Source organism: Corvus hawaiiensis, chromosome 30 (assembly GCF_020740725.1).
Source record: "Corvus hawaiiensis isolate bCorHaw1 chromosome 30, bCorHaw1.pri.cur, whole genome shotgun sequence".
In the NCBI taxonomy this organism is placed as follows: domain Eukaryota; kingdom Metazoa; phylum Chordata; class Aves; order Passeriformes; family Corvidae; genus Corvus; species Corvus hawaiiensis.
Genome location: NC_063242.1, coordinates 19,338,110 through 19,355,126, shown reverse-complemented (window position 1 = coordinate 19,355,126; position 17,017 = coordinate 19,338,110). Strand labels below are relative to the sequence as shown.

The 17,017-nt window shown below is 39.9% G+C and overlaps 1 protein-coding gene across 2 annotated transcripts in view; it reads right to left on the bottom strand.

Moving 5' to 3' along the window:
* The window catches only part of LAMA3 (laminin subunit alpha 3), a 111,255-nt gene that overhangs the window by 80,146 nt on the left and 14,092 nt on the right, over positions 1-17,017 (bottom strand). For both annotated transcript variants that reach the window (XM_048289411.1, XM_048289413.1), the window contains exons 3-8: positions 10,376-10,493; positions 9,650-9,768; positions 7,941-8,111; positions 6,807-6,904; positions 5,231-5,346; positions 2,145-2,263 (exon numbers count right to left, since the gene is read on the bottom strand). In XM_048289411.1, coding sequence (XP_048145368.1) covers positions 2,145-2,263; positions 5,231-5,346; positions 6,807-6,904; positions 7,941-8,111; positions 9,650-9,768; positions 10,376-10,493 — 741 coding nt within the window. The remainder of the gene's footprint in view (positions 1-2,144; positions 2,264-5,230; positions 5,347-6,806; positions 6,905-7,940; positions 8,112-9,649; positions 9,769-10,375; positions 10,494-17,017) is intronic.

The window sequence follows — 17,017 nt, the reverse complement described above, 5'->3', positions numbered from 1 at the left end:
TTATTGCTCCCTACAACTGCCTGATCAGAGAATACAAAGGGGATGGACCCAGACTCTTAGGAGAGGTGCTCAGCAAAAGGATGAGAGGCAATAGGCACAGACTGGAACATGGAAAATTTCAGTTCGATATTAGGGACAAAATTTATCATGCAGGCAGTCAAACACTGAAACAGGTTGCCATGAGTGGTTGTGGCATTCCAATCTTTGGAGGTGTTCCAAGCTTGGAGGAATGAGTTCCTGAGCAACCTGATCTAATTACACCTACTTTGAGTAGGACTATGTGATTTCCAGAGCTCCTTTGTCATCATACTCTAAAGAAACTGATTCTATCTTCTATCTATCAATTACATCACTTCTTTGTTCAGGCATCCATTCCTAAAATGTTTCTTTCCCCTGACACAAACAGTAAAATTAAACTAAAATTAATGCGCTTTGTCGATGAAAACAAAAAAAAAAAAAAAAGAAAGCTATAATTGGATCTATGGTAAACTCATTTAATCCACCTTAACTTCCACAAAATTAATTATAAACAATTCGTATCAGTCATATAACCAGGACTTGTAGATTTAGACTAATTTTGCTATTTTCTATCTTGGAAGCAGTATTAAAAGAAATGTTCTTTCATGAACAAAGAGCTGACAGAAAGGACCAACATGGGAAATCTTGCCAGACTGCATGAGCAAAGTTCTGCGCAGAAACGTCAACTGGAACACAAAGAACATTTCTTCTACTCACATTAGTAAAAATAACTCTACTCTCTTCTGCCTGCCTTTTGGACAACATCTGATTATATTAAGAAGAATATGGAAAACATACTGTTCACTGGATATTTCCCTTTTCTGTTGCTTAAATACAGCTGTATTTTCAAATGCACAGCATGGTATTACATAATCATGACACACAGGTTTCACAGGAACATAGAACTGATGATAATTTTGTTGTAATGCAGAATTCTGGTCAGCTGCTTATACATCAGATGACTTGACAACAAAAGGAAGACAGACTTCCAAGTAAGTCTGGATTTATTTAACCGTGAGATCACTGAACCAAAGAATAACTTAGGTTGTAAGGGACCTCAGGAGGTCAAGTAGTTCAGTCCCGCTCAAAGCAGAGAGAAGTCCAAAATCAGATCTTTATCGGAGTCTTGTTTGATCTTTCCTCATAGTCATTGCTAGAGTAGAACAAAATCAGAATGAAAGAAATTCTCATTCTTTCCAAGAGCGTGCTATCCTTTTATGACAGACACAGTGTAAAGTCTCTGATTCCAAATTTAAAACTTCTGATTGAATCCAATGGAGCCTCTAAGATAATTATGGGGCTGGAGCTCATTCCCTCAGTTTTCAGGGGAACCTGAGGGAATGACTTTGGTTGGCTTGGAGGGGGGAGGTGCCTAAATGGTCATTTTCCTCTACCTAAGACATCCTTCCTCTACACAAAAGACAGAACCAACTCTTCTCACATAAGCACAGCAAAAGCCCAAAAGCCAACTATCACAACCTGCAATTGGAGAAATTCCTACTGAACAAGAGTGTGATTAAGTGCTGTAAAAGATTACCCAGAGTGCGTGTAAAGTGCATCCTCAGAAATTTTCAGAATTCAACTGTTTCTCAGTGCAGCTGGATATAATTTTGCATCTAGCCTTGGTTTGAGTGGAGCACTAGTCCAAAGAATTTCAGAGGTCCCTTCTATGATTCTGTGCTTTCCCAATACCTATAACTTTCCATCTTGGTATAGTCTACATCCTCCTTTATTTCCACTGATGACAGAGAGCCCTCTGCCTTTTGCTGCAGTAAGGAACCAGCTGAGCCTGAGCTGGCATTTTATTTGGTTAATTTTACTTCCTTCTGTTAAGCAGGGAAATGGCAGAGTTTGTAACAAGAGGAAAGGGAATTTTTACAGTTGATTAAATTGTTACATTGTGTGGTTCTATTTCGATCACACAGGACTGAGCATCAATACAATTTTTATGTGTCTTTTACACATTAACAAGCAATGCTGAACAAGGTAAATTATTTTCACGCACCTTTTTCCACACTTTGAGTACAAGTAATAACACCATCAGAGAAATGGGCCTATCTGGACTGGTCAGACCCAAAACTACTGGTGTACACATTTATTTAAACTGATCAAAATGACCTTTTTACCTGGCAGTTAATGCAGACTCCTCCACCTTCATAATGCCCATGGATGTTTAAGCTTTCTCGACGCTGATCAACGTCAGCATCATAGTAACAATCAGTGGCATGTCCATGGCAATTGCAGGCTGAAAAAGTAATATTCCAAGTCAGCTTTTTTTATAATGATGGAATTTAGCAATCTCCAGCATTTACCTCTAGCAGAGGTAGAAAAGAAGATTAGATTTTTTTATGTGTGCATACACTCAGGCATACTGGAGTATACTCAAATGCACATATTTACCCATAAACAACTGGATTTTCATACCAGAAACATAGTACAGTAATGTAGACATGAAGAAAACATGCAGATAGTCTTATCAGAGAAGGCAACAGTTGTACCATCTCAAAACTAAACTAGTTATGCATAAACGCAGGACTAGGAAGCTCCAGAAGAATGGCCACAGCAGTTTTTTCTAAATTATCAAAAACATGCTCAAATGTTTATCTTATTTTTTCATGCCTCAAAAATACATCTGGACTGATGCAATGTGCACTAAACCTTTATTTAAAATTAACAATTATAGAAAAGATATATACATTTAAATAAAAAGACCTACACCAAAGAGCTCTCATATTCAGCTGTAGATACAGATATACCAGCAAACTTGGCTATAATATAATCCTGAGTAGTAACCAACCATAACAGCAAACAAAATAGAATAAATCAAAGGGCCATAAATTCATTCCATGTCCTCTTTTCTTCCTGATCTGATCTTCCTTCTTTGCTGGAGAGGAAAATGGTATGTTTTTTAAAAGAATGAAGAAAGCAAAACCAAGCTTCCCCAAGCATCTCAGTGCTAGTTGATCTTTTAATTACAGCTGCTTCAGCACCCCAGGGCAACCTTCCCAGGAAATTCCTGAAGTTATGACTTGATAAAGCTATTACTTCATGTTTAGGGAAATCCTCCCTTCATCTGGACTAGGGGACACAATACCCTGAAAGGTAATGGGTTACAGAAGCTAAGGGCTCTGGCCCTTCTTCAGGATGAGAGAAGCAAATGGGAGGTAATTCTTCCAAAGTCTATTCCCAGTTCCTGGTACAACTGGGAGCACAACTCAGGGACAACTGATTCTCCATTCTTGCTACATAATCATACAGACGAGAAGAGAAACTAGATCATTCTCTGTATCTTCTCTATGTCTTTTTCTCTGAAGAGCTGTGGATAAGGAAACCTTTTCCCAAAAATTACCAACCACACAGCTGAGGAGGTGCCCTGATATCAGGTTCTCTTATGGTCTGCTGACAAGAACTGGATAGGGTTCAAGACTGGGTTCCCTGGCCAGGCTGCAATAGCCTATGAAGATCTTTGGGTTTTCTTACTCATATAATTCTTCAAGAAAACCAAAAATTACACAATGAGATGCCGGCTTAAGATATTAAGTCAGAAAAGGAAAAAAAGATAGTATATATATATAAAACATATATATATATATACATGTAATTAACAATGTAAATAAAACCTCCCTTGCCTCTAGGGCCAAACCATCTGTGAGGTACAGCTCAGCTATGTGCTCTAACAGCAATGGAAAATTGCTTCCTCTGATTATAGTAATAGCATTTTCACTGATAGGGGAATAGAACCCCCTTCTACCTCATCAAACACCTTTTCACCACTTTGGGCCATTTGCTGATCCATACGTACTGGGAAGCTCACAGCCAAATGTTGGGCTGATCCCTATAAGCTCCCACCAACCTCTTTCAAGCAGTTTCTCTCAAGGAACCTCAGGCTTCTGGAAAGATGAACAAGATTGCTTTAATTCCCTCACTCCTGACTGCCAGCAAAAGAAGCCTGCACCTGGCAAACGCTCTCAACAAATCACCTCAAACTGCTAGGAGCAATCCATACTAAAAAGGAAATTTTTTCAGCGTTAGTTAGAAACGAAGTGGTTTTGGCTCAGAATCTTATAGATGATCCTCTATAAACTCATTCTTCAAAAAACATGACATTATTTATGCTCTTTGTCTACCTCTTTTCTGGCAGAAAATGTTTTCCTTTCAAAGAGGGGTACTTAAATGGGGTTTCAAATATTGTTCAAAAAATTGTGTCCCAACATGCCTGCCTCCTATCAAACATTTTAATCACACACAACCTCCCTCCCGCATCCCAAGTCATAGTACTGCAGTTTTAATTAAACAAGCCATCTCTTTATTCCTCAGACTAATTATATAGGTCCATCTCTTTGGCTTTCAGGTAAGGTTCTCCTGTTACCGGTTTGTACCCACTGGCTATGCTACTCTCAGGAAAGGCAGACGAGAAAAATAAATTGGGCCAGACACAAAGGAAATGGCTGTGCACAGAGATGGCAACCACCCTACCTGGTTTCTGTCTGGGGGATGCAAAACACCCATGTGTGACAGTACACACCCATCACCAAAAGAGGGTCCATGCTGTCACTTTCTTTAACAAAATAATGAAACACAGGGGAACTGGGAGAAAGGCAAATGAATGGGCTTCTCCAGCTTGACTAGTCAGTCTGTAGGGATATCATACCCCAAACTCCCAAATACAAGGATGGGAAGAGGTACAACTGTGGAATCACCAGGATTCCCCACCAGGAACACCTTTGTGCCACTGACATATGGTCAGTGAGGGGCAACTCAGCCTGAGAAGGGAGGGTCAGCTCAAGCACCTGTAAGCAGTGGCAGCCTCAAGCAACATCTCTGCAACCTGAACACCAAGAGGCAGGGTAATGGAAAGGAATATGCTGGAGTTGTAAAGGTGCCTATAGTCTCTGCTCTGCTTGTAAAGCCATAGCCTGTCAGCAGACAGCTATGACTGGGGAGGGATGTTGACTCAATGTTCTACAAAAAGTCTTCCACTTTTCTCATGTCATATTCTCACACAAATTAGTATTTTCACTGTTTAATAAGAAAGAAGAACATAAATAATATTCACTGCATTTTTCCGTTTTCTGTATGGAAAGAATTTTCTCTATACAGAAAAAAAGGGTGTTAAAGCATGCTGGTTATGTTCCATGAACATGTGTGCTACAGCTAATTCCCACCCTCTTGTCAGTATCTCTTTTAACCCACCATCTTTTTGGCTACTCACGTTCACATATGTTTGTGCTCCCAGCTGTTGCAGGTTGCCACTGTTTCTGATTATATCCAGGGCAGCAGTGATCACAGGTTTCCCCACAAGTGTTATGCTGACATTCACACTGAAACCTACAGAAGTGAAAGCCTCTTAATAAAGCTGGGCTTAATTTTTTTTTAAGTTTTTAAATAAAAAATAATTGGTTTTTTCTTCATTTTACTACAGTACAAGACTTACACATTGTATGAAAAGGACAGGACATAAACCTCACATGTAAAGAAGTCAATCAGTAATACTAGAATGTTTTGGAATTTTCCTGAAATTCTTCAAGATTGACTACTTTAATCATGTGATTATGGGTTTATTACAACACATTACTTATAGAAAATGTTTATAATTGGATTCAACAGACTGGATTATGAAACTATTTTAGATTATTAAATCAAGTTGGTATACAATAGTTTAGGATGTATCTTGTTTCAGCTTCGCTCCAAGGCTCAAGCTTGTTGGCCTACAGTAATTAAAATATTTATCACCTTTAAATGCATGCCTTCATAATTTTTCCATTATGCTTTGTTTACAATAATTTTATCAGTGTTTTTAATAAACCAAGATCATAACTTGATCTTGTTATTTTTAAGACTGTGCACACTATTTACCAATGAAATTTAGGGCTGCTTTTGATTTATTTAGCTAAATAGCCTACTTAAAGGGCAGGCTCTAATTGTGGGCTAGGTCTTACCATCCTGCATAGTAACTGAATCCTGGGAGGAACAAAGACCTTGAGACTCAGGAGGCATTTTACAACATTCTTCTCTTATGTGTGTAGTCTAATAACACTGGGGCAGTAAGACTTTTGAGTATAACCATCCTATTTTCATACATTTCTCACCTTCTTTGCTTACTTTTCCCTAGCACAGACATCTGGAATGGAGGCACCTATCTCCCCCACTTACTCTTCATTCAAACACAACTGGAAATATTGCATTGTCCTGATAGAAGTTTGTTTTAATGCCATTATGGATAAGAGCAACAGATGATTTAAAGCAGGTTTTTAAAATATGTTTGAGACAGCCTGATAGCTGGTGAGCCAAGAAGACTGACCTAATTCCCTGTGAAATCAACGTGGAGGTCACGAACTTGACAGGGAAAGGGAATAGTTAATTCAGTTTGTTTTTATGTTTTTACAGTAATGATCTAAAGCTATTAGATCTTGCATGAGCTCAGTTAAAGTGCTCAATATCTCCATGAAGTTCACTGACCTTGTTCCTGAGTTGGACTTCTAATTCCTAATGTAAGAAGGTGATATCAAGTCATGTTTTCCAAAAAGAACTATGGGTTTCTAAGAAATTACTCAAGCTGCCAAACTTTTATGTCAATTAAAATGAAAAATCTAAGACTTTCTGTTATTATATTTCACATACAATCGCTCTTGACAAGTTTTCTTGCCAACCATTAGCAGGTTCTATTTTTTTTTAAATATAAAGAAAAAAATCCTTGCACCACTACATATTTTGATAATATAAAAAGGTCATTTGAAAGCATTCATGTATTGTTTTTCTCAGATAAATGTCAGGCTCCATTTACTTACTGGTATTGGTTTTCAGCACTCTTTGGATTACATACTTCAGCATGGCCATGGCAAACACATCGACCACCAATACTGATGTCCTTTATACTGTAGTAATACTGTGGAACAAGCACAAGAAGTATGTATAGGTCTTTCCTCGCTTGCATTACATCAGAAATATGAACATCAGGTTTGCTAGACTTGGAAGGTCTCTACAATAAAAATCTGCACTCTCCTTTAGCAATTTAATAAAACACTTGAGATTTCATTCATCTAACCTACACCCCATGGCCAGGATAACACCAGAAGTTCCTTACACTAAAGCTGTGCTGCTTGCCAAGTGAACTGCATACTGCATTTACCTCTGCCTGTGAGCAACATCTTAAAATTTACTTAAGGCAATAAGGGCACTTGATGGGAGTGCTGTCAAATAACTGGAATAGCTTTATGTTTTTCAGTGCAGAAACCCTCACACACATTTGTGTGGTGCCTCACCCCAGGGTTTCCTCCAATTGTTACCAAATCTTCATTTTAAATGAAAAGGTTAAAAATAGCAGTACAATATGAAGTCTGAAATTTCTGTAAGTATATGAATTTCTGTGTGGTGTTCCCTGTATTTCCTTATATTTACCCACTGAATGGGAGTGGAACTTCGGCCTTCAAGCTCTTGGATAGCCCAAAATGCACTTAAAACACCTAGGCATCTCAAATGATTTGTGGAAAGAACTTTCAAGCACAGCCTTTGATTTCTGCTCCTTTGGAAACTCAGGCACTATTTTCTGAAAACGTTTGTGAATAAATATCAGAAAGTAGTGCCAAAAAAAGATGAAGAGATTTAGTTCCTCAGTTCTGCAAAAAGACAGTTCAGAATAATTTTGCTTTGGCTCTTTATAGCTCCCATGATGCACTCCACTTCCTTCCATATTAGAAAGCAGGGAATGAAAATGGTCTGTTACAAAATCATTAATCATTACTGCCCCTCCATAAATCCATAATGGCCCAGTTACCTTCATGTCTCAAACAAACCTGGAGAAAAATAGGGTCACTGCAAATTTCATTGTCAGGATATTGCAAGCTTAAAACATTCAGACCATTTTTTGGTGCCTAACATGCTGGGTATGATTGTTGAGTACATACAGTGACAAGAGTACTTACTCTACGAGTTACAGTGGGATCCCGTTGAGCTTTGGATATCAAGTGTCCAAGAAGAGTATTAGTTCTGAGAAAACGGAGACGGATGTTTGTTGCTTTTGTGAATTGCTGAAGACCAGGGGAATAAGTGAAGTTTCTTGCTCCTGGACGGCCATTTACCAAAGATACGACAATCTAACAAAGAAGTAAGCACGCTCTTGTTAAAATATATCAACTGCAAGTGCCAATAGCAGCATAGAGCAGAATTAATAAAAGAATCCAAAAACTTACTATTGTTTCTGAACATATTTGCAGTAACAACTAGGCATTTCATACTGAAGTCAGGATATTGGGAAAAATAGTGTTGTTAGTCTTCGAGCCTCCTGTATTCTCATTATCCATATAGCACATTGGAAAAAAAAGCCTCTATCTGTTTTGAAAACAGTAGGTATAGCATGCAAAAACTACATTTTAATAGGAAAAAACAATAGGAATAGTTACAAGTAGTTATTTGAACAGTTGACAGTGTCAATGGAAGTTTAGCCTGATTAAAAACATCAGATTTTGGCTCTTTCCCAAGGCACATTTATTTTTGGGTCAAGGCATAAACATTCCTGGAAAATATTATTGTTACCAGGTCCAGTGCCTGCGAGCATTTTAATGGTCTTCTGGAAGAAAGTACACAGTGTTGCTTTAGAAAATCCCCTCACATGAAAGCAGGTTTGTCTGACTTCCAAAACAAGGGATCCAATACTTTTTTATTTTTTAAAGAAACAGCTGCCAGCAGCTTAGCAATCATGAATCTCTACTGAATAAACAACCTAGTTTGTATGTACAGGGCTCAGTAAAAGACTTTGTTTATAACCATTCAGATAACAGATTTCTACTTTCAAATGGCTCCTATACTCTGAAGCACGTAACAAGGCTATGATGACTGTTCCAACTGCAGCACAATTCCTTCAGGAAAAGTCATAAAGCATGTAACAGGGAATGGCACCAGCAGTGTTATTCTGTGGAAATTATTCTTGACAATATCTGATTAGGAAAATTTTACAGACACATTAACAAATAAGTTCTATTTTAATATGAAACCACAGATCCATCTGCTCAAAACTCTGAATAACTCTTGAGGAGTTCAGATCTGAATTCTAACCACATCAGGCATAAAAGCAGAATGCCAGGAGGAGCCATCAGCACATCCAGGAGTTTAACATTCATTCAAGTAATACAAGCCACAGCTCTGCCTAGAAAGGAACAATGGCTAAAATCAAAGCAATGTTTTCCAAATACTTGTATTATATTATAAACATGTAGCTTTCTTATATAGAGAGAGATTTTTTTTTTTTTAACAGCTACTTATTCTTGAATGGTAAATATCTGTTTCTACAGCCTTTACTCACATGAGCAATTCTGATGCACCAAGTTTTGCCATGCAAATTGGAAGTATTCAGAAAATGCAGTCAACACCTTCGAATGCACATGGCTACAGTGAGGTACATAAATTATGATAACTATAAACACAGGCTGCTCTGAGTAGCCCCTACCCCCATAGGGAATGATGAAAATTAGGAGGAGTCAGGTCACCCTCCCAAAATATCGCTTAGGTTTAGATTATGGACTTACTGATAGAGACTTAAGCAGTCATAGATAAAAAATTACTTCCAACAAACTTCTGAAACCAATGCTGTTTGTTTGCCTCCAGCATCACACATTGCTTTCCTAAAAGCACTTACCTCTCCATTTTCAAGAGGCAGAATGCGAGAATACTCTGTGGTGCACAGGACATCGCTGTCCCTCCTCACAGGAAGATTTGCTTCCTTTCCAAAGCGCTCCAAGCAATCTGCTTTTGAGTCTAGCCAAGCAAGAATAAAATTCATTTTATGTGTGAAAATAAGACCTATTGTTCTAATTTAAATTAACAGAGAAGTATCCCCTGTGCTTTCAGGTAAATTGTCCCCATAATAGAGTAGTAACTGTGATTGTGTCACTCAGCACAGAAAAACCAACATACCTCAAAACAATAATCTCTCTTCCTAATCAATTCCTGACAAGACATGGCACAATATTTCTCATATTATCACAAAGAAAAGCTATATAGGTACTCCAGGATTTTGCATTTGTATTTCACTGATTTTTGCAAGAAACTCCAGGGTCCTATGGGATGAAGGACACTGAAGTTCTGACATACCCAAAAAACAAGTCAGACAAAACAACTCAAAAATTCCCAAGAGAGAGAAAAATATTCACATGCTGAATTATGTTTTCAAGGTATCATACTCATACACTCTTACCACTAATTTATTGTTGCTAAAAAAGAAAGGAGAAATGTATTTAACGCTCACTGTCTTCTCTGCAGGTGAAATCTTCAGCAAACACCATGGTTTGATTTTGCTGCTACTGAGGAAATGATTAAAGAAACCTGTCCACAAAAGAGCAATGACACAAGGATTGATACTTACAAGCAAAATATTGCCAGGGAGTGTAAGTTGTTCCAAAGTCCACTGATCTTTCCAAGACCCAGAGATCTGGACGAGGAGAATTTGCAAACTTGATAAGGATATAGGCAACATGGAAGAGCTGGTAACAGAATATACACAGATCTTGTCAGGAGCTTTATTTGAACTCTATAAAAGCATGGCAATAATAAAAATAATGCAAATAAACACTTTTTCTTTAGTGTACAAGGAGAAGGTTATTCTCAGCAGTTTCTTTCCCACGAAGATAAGAGGCCACATTCTCAGCTGGCTACTTCACCTGGCAACGTGTTCAAGAACATTAAGACATTAAGAGTTTAATCTGGCTTCTTTAGGTGCTCATTGTGTATCACACAGAGAGCTCCCAAACACTAGAGAAAAAATGGATCTTACAAGACAGGAAGTCTTACTGTAAGCCTCTTGGGATAGTCCATGTCATAAAAACCAGAACATCAATAAAAATTACCTTTACACAAAAAGCTAAACATGGATTGATTTTAAAGGTCATTTTAAATGTAAACAACCACGACATGGATGGGAGCCGTCAATAAAAGTGAACCAATATTGAGGTACACTTAATATTCAAATGAAGCTGCACTGGAATTTCCCATTCAACAGCCTCAACTGAGAATCATCTGCTGGCAGGAGATTCTCACTTTGATGGGGGAGACAAGGAGTTGCAGTCAGCATTTTGTCAAGTAACTGCTGCCAGAGCCCCCACATCAAATACACCTGAACAGTTTATCTTTGCTCATACCTCACAAATGTCATAACCCTGAAGCTAATACTTTGCAAAGTTTATAAGACTCCAAACTACAAGTGCTTACAAGCTCTCAACCATGAACTGGGAACAGCATCTTTTGGTATGCCTGACCCATTCAGTTGTCAGCTAGAACAATTCAATAGCTGTCACACCAACTGGGACCACCAAGAGGCAGATGCAAATGGTGAACAGTGCAGTGAAGCAGATCCCTGGAAATATTTGTTCCTAACCAGCACTGCACATGACAATCCCATGGATACATGCAGCCTCCATCCTCACACATCTATTTCAGACATCAGCTTCTGAATATCTGCATACTGTATTCACAGTAGAAAGTAAAACCTTCTCATGGAGAAATGGGAGGAATTCAGGGACTTCATGGAGTAAGTCATGAAGTCTCATGACAATACCTCACATCTCAGAAGAAAACAAAATGAAACTTTTTTGTTGTGCGTTCATTTAATGCAGTATGTACAACTGCTCTCCAGGGCAAGCCCCTGTTCTACACACACCAAGGCATCACTGCAGCAGGTATTGTACCTTGCAACCTATTTCAGAAACTTTACTTTGCTGAATGTTGCTAACTTAGGTCAGTGCAGAGAGAACCAGGAGGAAAAATAACCCAACTCTTCCATCAGTGTTGAAACTTACCCTGCTATTTAACACAGCCTGACAAGCATCAGCTTCACCTCCTGAGATACTGAATTAGGTACCTCAACAACCAGACATTATCTCCACAGGAAAAACTACTTACTTGGCAACAATACCAAGCACAGTAAGTGGCAGCCATTCTGTTGACAGATGCAAATGGCATGAACCATGGCAGAACCCAAAACTGTGCTCAATGACTGCGTAGGTGGAGTAATGCCCTCAAATTACTGATTTTAGCCATTGTCAGAAATAGGTGAATACTTTGAGGACAATGGCAAGATCTGCTCTTTCTGAGTTTCTGATACTCTTTGCCTGAGTAACTTCTGCTACTTCACAGTCAGGTTTCAGAATAGAGCTATTGGCCATACAGACATTACATGTCATCTGGTATGGCCACTCAGTGCAAAGACTGGTATCCTCTAGGAAAGCATAATAGTTCTCAAACTCCTTAAAAAAAAAAAAGTGCTTCATTTTCTTGCTTTTGGTCAGCTGAATCTCTCAAGGGGCATTTACCTGTTCAAACCAGGTTTGCACTGGCAGGCAACATTAGCGGTCTTTCTTCCCCTGTGTCTTAAGATCTTTGGGAGTCCCATCTTGACATGCACGTTAGCAAGTGCAGATAACACTCTGTGTTGACTGATACAGATTTAACCAAGACAAGTGGTTTAGAAAGCTCAAGAAGAAATTAAGGAAGCATAGAGACAGTGTCCTGCCTTTTCCACTGCTTGTAGTCACATTGTGGAATGATTACAACGACCTTATACCTACTCTTCAAAAATGTGTATTATATCAGGAACTCTGCAAGTCTGCTAATGCTTAAAGAACTGCCACTCAGCACCACTCCTAGCATATTTCCATGCAGATCAAAAAAATGGAAGGGAAAAAAAAAGTATGGCAACTTCACAGTACTGTTACATATGAAAAGTTTCAATTCACGTGATGCTCTCCTTACATCTCACGGTTTGAAATACTGCTCAGGTTTATACTGGCACATTCAGAAAGGCAAAAGGGACAGATCTGATAACAATTAAATTAGTGTTAATTAATGACAGCATATCACCAAAACAGAGTCACCAAGCCTATCATCTCCTGCTTCTGACTTTGCATGAGTGCCTATGATTTGATCTTGACCTGGATCAAGGATGCAAAATGGTACTTGAACATCCAAACTTCGACTAAGATTAAATACTGACCAAGTTGATGAGTGGTCACTCTCCAGATCTGATGAGACAACTACAGAAGAAAAACAACCCTTGGTTTAGCAAATAAATCCTAGCTGAAGGTAAAAGAGTAACCTTGCTGAAATAAGACCTAGAAAAGCAACCACTAAAGCCAATTTTAATCACATATTCTAAGCTGGCATTTCACTTCTTTAAATCTTGATCCTGACCTAAAACTTACCCTGAAAAAAAGGCAGACTAAACTCAAAGCAATGTTTTCCTTCAGCCACTCAGTTTTGAGAAAAAAAAGGAAGTGCCCTAATTTTTGAAAAAATGTTTATTTGGTTGGTTTTAAGCCAAATTTGTTTCATTAAAAATCCAACCATCTCTCAAAAGGAATGTTAAAACTGTAAGTAAGCATTTTGATACAATTATATAATGGTAAAAAAATTTCACAAAAAATCCCAGAAATACGTCTTAATCAAAACTCTTGAGCATTTTCTTGTATGAATAAAGAACTGAATTTAAAAGTGGAAACAGCATTTTGTTTCCAGTAACGGAAACAATGCACTCTGGAAATGCATGCTTGAAAGAGGAGTGAAATGCTTGAAAGAGTAAGTGTCGAACATCATACCCTATGGGGAGTTGTAAGAGAGAATTAGGTTGTGAGTTATAAAACCAGCCAGCAGAGGCACATGGCGGCACAAAGAGGTTTGTCTCGACCAGACCCTGGGGGGAGGAGGTGACACAGGGCAGACCCCTACAGAGAGGAGCCTGCCGGGAGCTGACAGACGAGTGAACAGCGAGTGATCATCCCATAGAAGGACATTGAGGAAGTGTGTTGCTGATGTGGCAACATGGCATAGGTCACGCCATGTAAGGAAATACTGTGCCTCAGAAAAGTGTATAAAACCAACTCACTCCTTTGAATAAAAGATTCAGATTCCCTGCCGGTCTGTGTCCGTCATTCAATTGCCGACAAACGGTGCCCCGTGTGAGGAATTTATTATACACCTACCTGTGTGTCTGTTGGTAAGCCCTGTGGGACTTGAAGTGCTGCTGCAAGAAGCAGGAACGCTGGCCAGCAAATAATCCCTACAAATTGTAGGTGAGCCATGGGGGATGTAGGGGATGGAGTATTCCAGGAACACAACGTCCCAGAGACATCAAAATGGATTTTAAAGAAATGCGGCAGGAAAGTTGAGTCTACAGATTTGAACAGACTCTTGTTCTGGGCAAAAGACTGTGATTCAACTTTAGATAGTACCAATATTTTTGATCCTCGGACACAGGATGCTTTAGACGCATTATGGAACCGAGTTACGCAACGCTGCACTGATGGAGCTTTTGTGTCCGTGGAGGACAGTGTGCAAAGCAGTCACAGCGCAGGTGGCACCCAGAGACCGGACAAAGAAAGATGCTTGTGCCACCGCAGCAGCTGTGCTGAGCCCTTCTGCGCTGCCAGCAAGCGACCGTAAGTCTGTCGGGGCAGCGGGAAGAGGACCAGAAGATGTCCCCTCGTCCTGTTTGACCCTGGAGGGAAGCCAGATGGTACCATAGAAAAGCACATGCCGCCCCATGCCGTGTGGCATCAGCTGGAGCTGGGTTGCGGCGAATGGCTGGAGCCAGGGGGGAGCGTGTTCCCTCTCCGTTTGCCTTCTGAGGGAGTGCAGTGGCAGTGGCAGCCGTGGTGAGGGGAGAGCGTGTGGCACCGCGAGGGCGCGGCGCTGGCAAGCATCCGCGCCGGCAAGCACATGGCAAAGCTGTGCCGTGGCGGCGAGCGCATCGCGGCGAGCGCATGGCAAAGCCGTGCCGTGCTGGCAAGCACATAGCAGCGAGTGCATGGCAAAGCTGTGCCATGGCCGCGCCTGGTGGCCGCCCCCATGCCACGGACAAGCAGGATCAGCGGCGCTGGAGGCTGGCGGGGTCGTGGCTCTGCTTGGCGCATGGCAGGGCCCACGGGCGGCTCTCTGCATGTGAGAGGTGAAGAGACAGGCCGGCAGACCTCTGCTGGCCGCCTGACCTGTGCGGCCGCCAGACACGCATGGCCGGGGAGACCCACACGGCCGGCTGGACTCGAGCCGCTACAGCTGGGCTCCCCTCTCCTGCCCCTTCCTCGGGCTATGGGAGCTGCAGCATACAGCATTTGCACCAGCTTGTGCAGGAATGGCTGCAGACTACGCATGTCGTTCCTGCAGCTGGTCCATGGAACTCTGTTTTTGTTATTCAAAATGTTACCACAATCCTAGACTCTATCTCCAAGACTGCTTTTTTACCACACCACCTTGTAATACCCTGCATTGTTCTGAGTGCTTTTTGTGATAGATAATAATTACAATTTGTAAACTATTTCTTTAAGCAAGAATTAAGTTTTTTAGCTTTTAAAACCTCTTAGAGAGTTCATGTTAATATAATTGTAATTTTCCAAGGCCTAGATTTATATACATTCTGAGAAACAATGAAGTATTTAAGCAGTTAATGATATTAACTTGCTTATTTTTACTTGGTGCGCACTTGTTGTTGTATTTGATGTATTATTTCACTGTTCATAGTAAGAAAACTGCATGTTATGTTTCACATTTTCTTAAACTTGGTAAGTTAAAAAATGTTCATGTTACATATTGTTAGAACAGAAAACGGGGAATGCACAGATGGGGTGTGCCCCTGGCGAAAGACTGTAAAGAAGCTTATATGTTCTTAATTTTTCAATTGCATTCAAAACGATCGCAAGATATTAATAAAGCTTTTAAACAATTTTATACGTATTTTAGGGAAACCTCAGTCACAGCTTGAGGCTCTGGCCAAGCCCTAGCCCTGGCTGACTAGGGAATTATACCATCAAACCCAAGTGTTTCTGCCCTAAAAGTGTAATCAAGTCATTTTGACTTGCTAATTTGATTTTACAAAAGCTGGACCCTCTTTCAAAGTAAACTTGAAAGTCTTGCCTGGGAAAGATTTCTAAGTCTTCACTATGAAACAGGACCTTCCAGCAGTTGCAGACTCTGAGTGATGGTAAAAGTTTTAGACAACTTTACATTGTTTCTCAAAGTTCTATCTGTTCAATCACTGCCATAATTCTTATTTGTATAAAACAGAAAAGGGGGAATTACGGGGAATTGTAAGAGAGAATTGGGTTGTGAGCTGTAAACCCTGCCTGCAGAGGCACATGGCGGCACAAAGGAGCACATGGCAGCACAGAGAAGCTTGTCTCCTCCGGACCCTGGGGAGAGGAGGTGACACAGGGCAGACCCCTACAGAGAGGAGCCTGCCGGGAGCTGACAGACCAGTGAACAGTGAGTTCACCCCATAGAAGGACATCGAGGAAGTGTGTTGCTGATGTGGCAACACAGGATAGGTCACACCATGTAAGGAAATGCTGTGCCTCAGAAAAGTGTATAAAACCAGCTCACTCCTTTGAATAAATGATTCAGATTCCCTGCCAATCTATGTCTGTCATTCAATTGCCAACAATATTCTGCTGTAATCCAGCCATGTAGGTCAAACCTGATGGATTGTCAACAGCTGGAATTTAACCAGTTCCACATTAATCGGACTATTTCCTCTTCACTCAGGTTTGTTCAGATTTGAAATGTTTTTGCAGCCAATGGCCTAATAGATTCACAAACACCCAGAAAAGGTTTTTAAAAATCATTCAGTAGAATGAGAAAAATGCCCTCCTCATCTGAGAATGACAATTAAAATTCAGTGTTATAAATTAACAGTATTACATTATAAAGAGAGACATTTCTATAAAAGCTCTTTCAGGCGAACTTAAGATGATATTAAAAGAGGTCATTTCAATTGATTGGGAGTTACACTGTACCATTATTGTTAATGATACAATATTCATGATCTCTAACAACATGCACACATTTATTTTAAACCAACAGAAAGAAAACACCATAACCCATCCCATTCTCAGGAGAACACTAGAATATTAGTTTAAAATGTTTTCTCTATTTTCTCCCTAAAAGTTTAAACAACTCTTTACACAGAGAAATTTCCAATATTTGGTTGAATCCTAGAAAGCATTAAAAAATGGATAAAAGTTAG